General features: G+C 51.0%; 1 protein-coding gene across 1 annotated transcript; it reads right to left on the reverse strand.

The window, feature by feature from the left end:
- Positions 1-304: 304 nt before the first annotated feature.
- Positions 305-9,275, reverse strand: IL21R (interleukin 21 receptor). Its single transcript, XM_056866470.1, has 8 exons — positions 9,224-9,275; positions 6,100-6,208; positions 5,354-5,532; positions 4,352-4,521; positions 3,167-3,338; positions 2,976-3,063; positions 2,145-2,235; positions 305-961 (listed from the first exon to the last, which is right to left on the reverse strand). The coding sequence occupies exons 1-8, from the start codon at positions 9,273-9,275 to the stop codon at positions 305-307; spliced, it is 1,518 nt and encodes a 505-aa protein (XP_056722448.1).
- Between the last annotated feature and the right edge of the window lie 2,139 nt (positions 9,276-11,414).

Here is an 11,414-nt window from a genome sequence, read left to right on the forward strand (position 1 = left end):
CCCAACCCAGAGCTGGCAACCTTATTCCCAAATATGAGCACAGCTTCGGGCAGAAAGGCCAAAGGCCAAGGCTGCCTCCAGGCCGCCAGCGCAGTTTTGCTGCCATAGACATGGACAACAGGCTGCCCCTTCAGCAGAAAGGAAACTTTATTCTCCCTGCTGCGAGGCAGGAGACAAACCAGGGGATAGGGGAACCATCAACCCCCTCCCTGCTCTGGAGCAAGGGTCCGGGTTGCCCGGTGGGCAGCAGCACCAGGCCCCCAGAGAGGCTGTGGCTGGGCCACGGGAGGTGTGGCTGCCCACTCTAGCTGCGCTCCTCCGGGGGGGTGTAGCAGGTGACCCACTGCTTGACATAGCTGGGCAGGAAGGCAGCCCCGTCCTCCTCCGCAGGGGTGGTGCAGCCGGCCCGTCTCCCCTGGCAGTCACAGTCCGTGGGGCTCCCGCAGTCCGAGTCCGCAAAGCCGCTGTCGACTGTGTCCAGGTCGAGAGCCGTGTCTCCGTCAGGCCCCCACGTAGGAGAGCACGGCTCCCTGCGGAAAGGCTTGGCGGGGGGCGGAGAGGAGGCGCCCACGGGGGCTCCGTAGAGGGCGCTCAGCTGCTCCGGGCAGAGGTCTCGAAGCCAGGGAGGGAGAGGAGGTGGCATCTCGCTGTAGGGCGCCAGGCTCCCGGTGTGGCCGCTGTCCAAAGGCAAGTGCCGGTAGGCCTCTGGCTCCAGGCCGCACACGTCGGCCACGGTGACCGTGTCGATGGAGAGGTGGCCGTAGGCCTGCTCCAGAGCAGATGCAGGTTCCTCTCCAGGGACGGCGGCTGGCAGGGTGGCACCGCAGGGCAGTGCGGAAGTCTCCCCCCGGGCCGCTGTGGTGAGAAGGGGCTTGAGGCTGATCTTGAACACTTCCGGCTGTGCTGTGCCACACTCATGGACATCCAGGGTGGCTCCAGAGCAGGAGGTCCCCGCCCACTTCTGTCCGGAGAGAGAGGAGGAGAGGATGGCACCCAGAGGGACCCCAGAGGCAGGGAGCTGTTTGCAGAGGGACCAGCTGCAGCCCCCCCCCTGGGGGGGAAGGCCTGCTCCTGAATCAGTACCCAAACCAGGCTCCTCTGGAGCAAACGGTGAAGGGGCAGTGGCTCAGCGGTAGAGCCTCCGCTTGTGCATGCAGAAGGTAACATGAACCTGCCTTATACTGAATAAGACCCTCGGTCCATCAAAGACAGTATGGTCTACTCAGGCCAGCAGCGGCTCGCCTTTCATCCCTTAGAAGTTCCTTGATCTTGAGCAGCATATATCTAGTGTTTGAGGGATATAAGGACTGAAACAAATCTTGCCACTGACAATTTCACCTTGGGATCCCTGTCGCTTAGTAGAAAGGGCATTATGTCAGACACAGAGGCATTAGATTTATATGTTAAAAGGGGGGAGATATAACGTGATCGAAGTTCCTCATAAAAGTGGCATTCCAAGAGGGCATATGAGCTAGTGAATCGATAGAGGCAGAAGAGCAAGGACAGGTCCTGTCTGGATATGGTATATTCAAAATTCTGCCCTGCATAACCATAGAGGGGTTAGCATTCAATCTAGCTAAACAGAAGGCTCTAAACGAGGAGTTGTCAAATAATATGTATAAGCAGGCAAACCACGTGGTGGTGGTGGTATTCCGAAGAACTGGGATGAACAAACGCGGTGAGCACGAACAGTCGTGCTGTTAGCAGCGGATCTCCAGGGTCTCAGGCAGGGGGTCTTTCACATCACCTCCAGTTAAAGGAACCAGGCAGAGGTGAAAGACCTCAGCCTGAGACCCTGGAGAGCCACTGCTGGTCTGAGTAGACAATACTGACTCTGATGGACCGAGGGCAGGGGGTCTGATTCAATAGAAGGCAGCTTCAGGTGTTCAAGGGCGTGCAGAGGAAGCTGGCTGGCCAGCGGTCCACCTGGCTGAGCCCTTCCGCCCCTCCTTAGCGGGCCCTGGGTCTCCCTTTAATTTTTCAGGCTGCTTTTCCTTTTCGGGGGAGGGCATTTTGACATTAGCAGAGGGGGTGGGGGTGGCAAGGAGGGGGTTTCTTGCCTAACACAAAGTGCCCTGCAAAAGCCGCCCCCCGTGTGCTGGCGACAAAAGCCACCCCCACCCCCCACCCCCCGTTGCTGGTACCTTGAAGTCTCCGTTGTGGACCAGATAGAGGGTCTGGAAGAACGGTGCTGGGCTGGGGATGAACTGCTCCAGCTTCTTCCACCACCTGGAACTGGGAAAGGAAGGGGGGTCTGTCAAGAAGGGCCCCCAGCCCTTCTAGTCTCACATGGGCCCTCTGGGAAGGACTGGTCCTCAGCATCACAGCTTCCCTTTGCCTGGGGGGGGGGGGTATCCTTCATCGAGCCACCTGCTTACAAGGCCTAGCAAGCTCCTGGTGTTGGGGGTGAGATGGCATCTCCTGGCAGAGGAATGGGGCTGAAAGGCAGGCTCGGGAAGCGGCTCCTGCAAGCCGCAGAGGACTGGCCCCAGGTGCCCTTTCCTGGCCCTTCCTCCTGGAATCATAGTCATAGAATCATAGAGTTGGAAGGGACCTAAAGGGTCATCTAGTCCAACCCCCTGCACAATGCAGGAAATTCACAACTACCTCCCCCACACACACACCAGTGACCCCGACTCCATGTCCAGAAGATGGCCAAGATGCCCTCCCTCTCATCATCTGCCTAAGGTAATAGAATCAGCCATCTAGCTCCTGCTTAAAAACCTCCAGGGGAAGGAGAGCTCACCACCTCCCGAGGAAGCCTGTTTCACCGAGGAACCGCTCTGACTGTTAGTTTCCGTCTAGACGTTAGGAAGAACTTTCTATTTTGATTTAATTTCAACTCCATTGGTTCTGGTCTGACCTTCTGGGGCAAAAGAAAACAACCTGGGGGGCTGCCCCCCTTTCCCAAGCAGGGACAGGTCAGAGTTGTCCTTTCCGAGCCCGTGGGAATGCCCCTGCAGCCGCGCACTCACCTCCAATGCCTGCCCAGGAAGGCCAGAAGGGTCACCATGAGGCTGAGGGCCAGGAGGGGAGTCACCAGCCAGACAGCTCCTGCGGTGCCTGAGGAGAGAAAGAGAGTGGGAGGGAGGGGTCCTGCTTGGCTGCGGCAGGATGGCTTTCTTTGGGCAGCCCTGGGAAGCAGCGCAGCTGGACCCGTACTTACCCGCGGGCAGAGTCTGGAGGCTGCTCGAGGGGCTCCAGTCGCTCCAAGTGCCCCTGTAAAGAGAATGGTCCCTGGGTCCGGTTCGCACCTGCAGCTCGTACTCCACGCCCCCAGCCAGCTCCTGCGGCAGCAGCCACAAGGATGGGGTGTCCTGCAAAACAGACTTCAGGCCCTGGGAAGGGAGAAGTGGAAGGACTCAGCTTGGGAAATGCTCCTCCCAGGACCATACCTTGGTTTGGGGGTAGGTGGGCAGAGGGCCCTTGGGAACGGCGCTTCTGGGGGTGGGGTGAGTGGGCAGGCAGGCAGGATTATACGGACGAGGTCTGGAAAAGCGGGGATGCAAAGAGACCCGTCTTGGGGTTTGGAGCACCAATAAAACTCAAGAAGGCAGGAGAGGTGGGCTTCCTGTCACTGGAGGGAAAAAGAACACTGGAGAGCCAGCTTGGTGTAGTGGTTAAGAGCAGTGGTTTGGAGCGGTGGACTCTGATCTGGAGAACCGGGTTTGATTCCCCACTAGGACACATGAGCGGCCGACTCTTAATCTGGTGAACTGGATTTGTTTCCCCACTCCTCCACATGAAACCAGCTGGGTGACCTTGGGCAAGTCACAGCTCTCTCAGCTCCACCTACCTCACAGGGTGTCTGTTGTGAGGAGGGGAAGGGAAGGTGATTGTCAGCCGGTTTGAGGCTCCCTTAATTGGTGGAGAAAGTCAGCATATAAAAACCAACTCTTCTTCTAGCAATCTAGCCAGTGTGATGTAGTGGTTAAGAGCAGTGGTTTGGAGCGCTGGACTCTGATCTGGAGAACCAGGTTCGATTCCCCCACTCCTCCACATGAGCGGCGGAGGCTAATCTGGTGAACTGGATTTGTTTCCCCACTCCTCCACACAAAGCCAGCTGGGTGACCTTGGGCTAGTCACAGCTCTCTTAGAGCTCTCTCAGCCCCACCTACCTCACAGGGTTGGGGGGAGGGGAAGGAAAGGTGATTGTAAGCCAGTTTGATTCTCCCTTAAGTGGTAGAGAAAGTTGGCATATAAAAAAAACCCCAACCAACAGCAAAGTGCCCGAGGAGGTCATAGGAGCACAGGGGCACCATGTATGGCTATGGCCCTGCTGAGACCCTGGGCTCCCAGCGCCTCTCCGGAGCACTCTGGGCCCCCCCACTCTGCCTCCCCCCCAACTCACCCCTGCCGTGCCCCCCTGCAGGCTCCAGGGGTGGCCCTTCTGCCTGTAGTGCAGCTGATACTGCAGCTCCCCATGCAGGTAGTGGTCGGCTGCGTAGCCGCTCTCCCAGGAGATGTTGTAGCCGCCTGGGCAGGCCGCTGCTGTCACGTTGAAAGGGGGCCGTGGCTTCACTGGGGAGAAGAAGAAGAAGAGTTGGTTTTTATACGCTGACTTTCTCTACCACTCAAAGCAGAATCAAACCGGCTCACAATCACCTTCCCTTCCCCTCCCCACAACAGACACCCTGGGACTGAGAGAGCTGTGACTAGCCCAAGGTCACCCAGCTGGCATCATGCGTAGGAGCGGGGAAACAAATCCAGTTCACCAGATAAGCCTCCACCACTCATGTGGAGGAGTGGGGAACCAGACCTGGTTCTCCAGATCAGAGTCCACTGCTCCAAACCACCGCTCTTAACCACTACATCGTGCTGGCGGAGGCGGCAGAACAGAAAATCAAGGCCGTGCCCCTCTACCACTTAAGGGAGACTCAAACCGGCTTACAATCACCTTCCCTTCCTGGGAGGTAGGTGGGGCTGAGAGAGCTCTAAGGGAGCTGTAACTTGCCCAAGGTTGCCCAGCTGGCTTCGTGTGTAGGAGTGGGGAAACAAATCCAGTTCACCAGATTAGCCTCCGCTGCTCATGTGGAGGAGTGGGGAATCGAACCCGGTTCTCCAGATCAGAGCCCACCAAACCACTGTTCTTAACTTCTGTGGGGCGGGGGGAGGAGACTCAACTCTGGCACCCGCTCCAGGAAAATGGGGTGTCTAGGCCAAGTGTGGCAATTCTGGGGGGATCCCTTCAGAGGTCTCCCTGCGAGCAGCTCCCAGAAAAGTTTGGGGGTGCACACCTGCCCAGCTTCCAATGGGTGCTTCTGGGTGTTCCCCTCTCCCTCAGTCACACACTCAGGTGAAGCACCGCTTCCTCAACCCTTGACAGCCCCCCCCCCCATCCATACACACATACCGTTTTCATGGTACTGGAAGGGCCCACATGTCTGGCAAACGGCCAGGGTGCCGTCCACAAGCGTCACCATCACAGCAAATGTCTTGCACAGCTTCTGCTCGGAGGAGCAAGCGTATCGCGTGGGGCTGGCATTCTTCACGGTGGGGAGGAAGTCGCAGGTACCCCCCCGGCCACAGCCCCTGGAAAAATGCAAGGCTTCTCTGAGCGTGACAGCCATCCATGTGCAAGTGCCCAGCAGTCCCAGGGCAAGGGGCAAAGGCGACGGGGAAGGCACCACGCAGCCTCTTCGCCATGTGGGTCAGAAGCCACTGACTGAGCTTGGCTAGGCTATCAGGAGGAAGGGAGGGGATGTCTCCTTGGAGGGCAGAAGGGAGACCCACTTGGCAAGAGATGGCAGCGTTTAGGAGCCAGGGGGATGCCGGCTCCTGCCCCCAAACCCTTCCAGGAAAGGGTTCGGGGAGGGGCCGTGGCTCAGTGGTAGAGCATCTGCTCGGCATGCAGAAGGTCCCAGGTTCAATCCCCAGCATCTCCAGTTAAAGGGACCAGGCAGGTCAGTGATGTGAAAGACCTCTGCCTGAGACCCTGGAGAGCCGCTGCCGGTCGGAGTAGACAATACTGACTTGGATGGACCCAGGGTCTGGCTCAGTAGAAGGCAGCTTCATGTGTTCGTGACACAGGGGGCATCTGAGGCACCAGAGACGGGGCCCCAGGTGTCTCTCCCTCTCTCTCTGTCTGCTGGCACGTACCACGTGGCAGTGAGATTGTGCAGCTTCCCTCTGGGCATGCCAGTCCCCCATATGCAGGTCAGCGTCTGGATGTAGTCAGCAAAACACTTGAGGTTCTTGCAAGCCGAGTCTGAATGTGGAGGGGGAGAGAGAGAGAGACGACAGTCCCATCACTATGCACCTGGAGGCTAGAACTTGCCTCAAACAGCAGCACCAGGCTGGAAGAATGGGAACATAAGAAAGGCCCTGCTGGCTCAGACCCAGGCCCATCAAGTCCAGCAGTCTGTTCACACAGTGGCCAACCAGGTGCCTCTAGGAAGCCACAAACGGGGCTCAAGGGGTTGCCAGAACCAGACCTAGAAATGGGCAGAGAGCACAGCAAGTCCCCCAGAAAATACTGGAGGGAGGGATGTCTTTCTAGCAAAGCACCGCAAGAATCGTCTTACGTTTTTGGAACCAACAGCTAACAAGTAACACAACAGAAAGCTCAAATGGAATTCCCCCCCCCCAGCATTGTAATGATCGGCTCCCTTTCAGGAAACAGCCGTCCTTCAGCAGCGGGGTCGTCGTGACCATCTCTAAAGAGGGGGGGACGTCAATCATCACAGCAGCAAAACCAAGCATCCGCAGACAGAGCAAGGTATTTGACAGGCTTTAGAATCGTAGAGTTGGAAGGGACCACCAGGGTCATCTAGCCCAACCCCCTGCACAATGCAGGAAACTCACAACTACCTCCCCCACCCCACCCCCAGTGACCAGAAGATGGCCAAGGTGCCCTCCCTCTCATGATCTGCCTAAGGTCACAGAATCAGCATTGCTGACAGGTGGCCATCTAGCCTCTTCTTAAAAACCTCCAGGGAAGGAGAGCTCACCACCTCCCGAGGAAGGTGTGTGGGGGGGAAGGACCTTGTAAAGTAATCAGAAAAAAAGATATGTGTGTGTGTGTGGGAAGCCCACCTAAGGAGGACTGAGCTGGCTGCAGGAGAACATCGAAAGCAGCGGAGAATCAATTTTAAAAAGAAAGGAAGATGAGAATTTGGCTTGCTCAAGTCCGTGAGAATCTACTGCAATCTTGGAAGAAGAGAGATGGGGGTATTTCTTTCCAAATCCTCCACCCTTCTGGATTCCATCTGGGTCCCCAGTTGCCTCCTATTATAGAGCTGGGGGGGGGGTTGTGTGTGGGGGTACACAGAGCTCTGGCCAAAGGTGAGGGCTGAGCACTGTTAGCACAGGTGGCTGGCAGCCCCTCCGTGTGGGTCTTCTAAGGAGTAGAGCTGCTGCATGGGAACTCCCTCCCAGTTTATGGAAAGCTTGCAGGTTTTAAAATAAATAAGAGTAAAACCAAAATATTGGTTAAAAATATGACTCTCTCACAGCAACAAGATTTAATAAAAAAAACCGGGCTTCACTATTGAACATAACATAAAATATTTGGGTATATAGTTATCTCAAAATAGTATTAATTTATTTCAAAATAATTATATTAAACAATGGCAACAGATTGTAACAGATTTTAAAAATTGGGAAAAAATACCACTATCACTATGGGGCAAAATTGCTGTGATTAAAATGATGGTATTACCCAAAATGCTCTTTTTGTTTCAAAATTTGCCAATTATAAAAGGAGTACATATATTCAATGGTTGGAAGAAAGATATTTTAAACTTTTTATGGGGAAAAGAAAGACATAGAATAGCATATAATAATTTAATTCAACTAAAGGAAACGAGGATTGGGGTTACCCGATTTAAGAATGTATTATGAAGCAATTTGTTTTAATTGGATAAAGAATTGGATATTATTAGAGAATCTAAAACTTTTAGAATTGGAAGGTTTCAACTTACATTTTGGATGGCATGCATATTTGTGGTATGAGAAAGAGAAAGTAAATAAAGAATTTAATTCTCATATTATTAGATATGGTTTATTCCAAACTTGGAGAAAATATAAAGGATTTTTTGAAAATAAAACTCCAGGTTGGATTAATCCAGTAGAAGCATTTATGAAGAGGGGTATGCAACTAAATTTAGATACGGATATTTATAGAGAGATTATAGAGTGTAAGGAAGGGACTTGGTTGTTAAAGAGTAGAGAAGAGCTAAAAACAAAAGACTGGTTTATGTATTATAAATTAAAACATATATTTAATAAGGATAAGTTGAAGGGTTTTAATGAAAATAAATCCAGATTTGAAATTATATTAAACAAGGAAAATAAAGGATTGATAGGATGGATTTATAAATTATTAATTGAAATGAATTTAGAACATGAAAGAATTAAACCAGTGATGGTGAAATGGATGAAGGAGTTAGGATATAATATTGACTTGGAAATATGGGAAAATTTGTGGAAACAACAATATAAATTTACAATTTCCACTAAAATAAGTGAAAACCAATATAAAATGTTTTATAGATGGTATATTACTCCTGTTATGATAAGCAAGATGAAAAAAGGTGATTCGGATTTATGTTGGAAATGTGGAAAAGACAAAGGAACATTTATGCATGCATGGTCGTTTTGTAAAAAAATTAAATTTTTGGAGAAAAGTATTAAATGTAACTAATAATTTAATTAATTCTGAAGTGAAAATGGACCCTTCCTTTTGTCTATTGGGTATACCTGAAAACATTTTAGACAGATGGGATAGAGTCATATGTCAATATAGTTTTGCAGCGGCAAGAATTATAATAGCTAAAACCTGGTAGCAAGTAAATAAACCTTCTATTAAAGGTTGGAGAGAGAAATTATGGATGTATATGCGAATGGCCAAATTAACAGAGTCCTTACATGGAAAGGACATGGAAGATTTAAAAAAAAAACATGGTCAAAGGCCGTCGCATATTGGGACAAACTGGCGAAAATGAATTTTATAAATTTAGTTAATGAGTTGTAAACTGTTTAATGGTTTTTATGATGATTTTATTATATCTTTTTTTTAAACTGTCATAACACTTCTCCAGAAGTCCAAAGTGGTGATGGGACACTGTATCAGGGTGGGTGGTGGTTTCTCAGGGCATTATGAATTTTGTAATTTTTATTATAATAAGTAGTATCAATTGTTAAGTGCTCTTTTGCATTCTTTTTTCTTTTTATTTGTATGTTTTGTTTTATGTTATAAAAAATAATAAAAATTTAGACGTACCGGACTTGCTGTGCTGAAGCAGCAGCAGAAACAGAAGGGCCGGGGGCCGCATCCTCCTCCTCCTCCTGTGAATCTTGGCTGTCTCGCTGCCCTGCAGGACGAGGCATGGGGTCAGTGGGGTGCCCTGGCCATGGGAGCCGGAGGTCTGCCCTGGACCTCAGGGGCTGGGAGCGGGGTCTGGGACCCAGATCTGCCCGGGCGGCTGTTCCACAGGCTCAGGGCTGGCTCAGACCTCCCAGGTGTGTGGGAGGGGGATTTTTTTTCATGACTGTGTGGGAGCACTTTCAGAAGAACACACCACCCTTCAGCCAGCTGCAACGAAAGCGCCCTAAAGGGGACAGAGCGTCGAAATGTTTGGTGTCTGGAAGCAGCCTGCCATGCAGCATTTTGAGTGGTCCAGCCACTGGGAAAGCGCATTCCTCCAGAAGAGCATCACTTGCAGACATGACATTACCTGCTTGCAGCCGAGCTCAGGAGAAGCCGACTCATCGTCGGCACCTTTGCACCAGAGGCTAGTTGCGTGCAGCACTGACTGGCTGGTGCCTGCAACATCGCTAACCCCCCTTCACCCCATCTTGGCAGCACCTTTAAAACCCTTTTAAAATTGATTTTTCCTTTTTGCTCTTGACAAATACTTAGATGAACCCTCATGTTGTCTTTAAGGCTTTTTTAAAGTATGTGATTTTGCTAAAGATGGGGTGGTGGTGGAGGGAAGACAAAAATTATAGACAGCGGGTGAATTATTGAGAAGTGCATCTGTTTACCACAGTTCGCCAGACCTGAGCAAGGCTGTCAAGGATAGGACATTTTGGAGGACGTTGATTCATAGGGTCGCCATGAGTCGGAAGCGACTTGACGGTACTTAACACACAATATTTTTTGTAATTATATGCCTGAGAAAAGTGCTTTAAAAAGAGAGGAATTTGTTTTTGTAACAAGGCAACCAACCTTTGATTTTTTCTTTGTAAAGCCAAGTACAGACAACAAATTTACATGTTATCTTTGCAAGATATAATTTGACAGCTAATATGGAAAATTCTTTAGTAAAACACACCGTCTCGTCACGATCAGATCTGATTTCTCAACTGTAGTGAAGGTTCTAATCGCACTTGTGTGGATTTGCATCTACGAAGGGCAATTCAAACTTACTTTAATGATACTATTCATATGGCCCATTCGGCCCTGAACCGAATTGGTCTCACACTGAGATCAAAATAAAAAATAAAAAGGAAATAAAAAAGGAACTATCTAAATAACCCACAAGGAAATTAGTATTTTTTTTAATCTTAATTGACTGGGAAAGAAATTTGGCGACTGCCAATGTAGTATTAAAATCCACCCCTGCTAAAAGAACCCTCAAATTACCCAGTTTAGAGGCAGATTCCCGAATAAAAGGCTTTGTCCATCTGTCTCGAGCCTCGCTGAGCAAGTCACAGCTAAACAAGGAATGCTGAAGAGTGTCTATTTGGCCAGAACGGGTAGCTAAAACTAAAATGTTTACTATATATATTAATCCACAAATAGGCTGATGGCTGTTTCTAGTGGCATTCGGCAATTAGAGCAACAAGGATCCCACGGCCGCCCGCTCTTTGGGAATGAAGGACTGTTCTCCCCCGGACGTGAGAAAAGGGGGAACCCCTATCCCCCAAGCCAGGCTCTTGGGCCATTTACGCACTGGAGGTTTTGCCACTCTGTAGATGCAAATTTCCCCCATCCGAATTCTCAAAATTCAAAAACAAGCCCACCATTTTAGTCCATGTAGCTTGTTTTATCTGGCCAAGGGCTGCAAATAAACTATCAAAAACAAGCCCGTGTTGAGTTTTGAGCATTCGGACGGGGAAAATGTGCATCTAGAGAGAGGCAAATCCAAGGCAAAACCTCCCATGTGTAAATGGAATTGGCCTGCCCCCCCCAGCAATGCAATGCTACCATCCCAGCAGAAGCCACAGCTGGCTCTCTGGGGGCAGCCACCTGCTCCAGCCCCTGGCGTTAGGTAGGGGATTCCCCTCAGTGGCAAGACGTCCAGCCACACCCTTGGAATCCCTGCCTGGCCGCCAAGGTGGCCGCCAAGGTGGCCACGCAGCTGCTTCAGAATCAGCCCTGCGCCATCTCCCCTCCTGGAGCTATCCCCCACACCGTCCCCCATGGTCTCAGGCCATTTTGTCCCAACAGGCTCACCCCAGACTTACAG

This window comes from Euleptes europaea, chromosome 21 (genome assembly GCF_029931775.1).
Source record: "Euleptes europaea isolate rEulEur1 chromosome 21, rEulEur1.hap1, whole genome shotgun sequence".
NCBI classification, from domain to species: Eukaryota; Metazoa; Chordata; class Lepidosauria; order Squamata; family Sphaerodactylidae; genus Euleptes; species Euleptes europaea.

Coding starts and splice junctions, on each gene's coding strand:
- IL21R (XM_056866470.1), bottom strand. CDS start 9,275: ATGCGGCCCCCGGCCCTTCTGTTTCTGCTGCTGCTTCAGCACAGCAAG. Junction 6,209..9,223: donor GCTTCAGCACAGCAAGTCCG/GTACGTCTAAAT, acceptor CTCCACATTCAG/ACTCGGCTTGCAAGAACCTC. Junction 3,064..3,166: donor CCTCCAGACTCTGCCCGCGG/GTAAGTACGGGT, acceptor TTCTCTCCTCAG/GCACCGCAGGAGCTGTCTGG.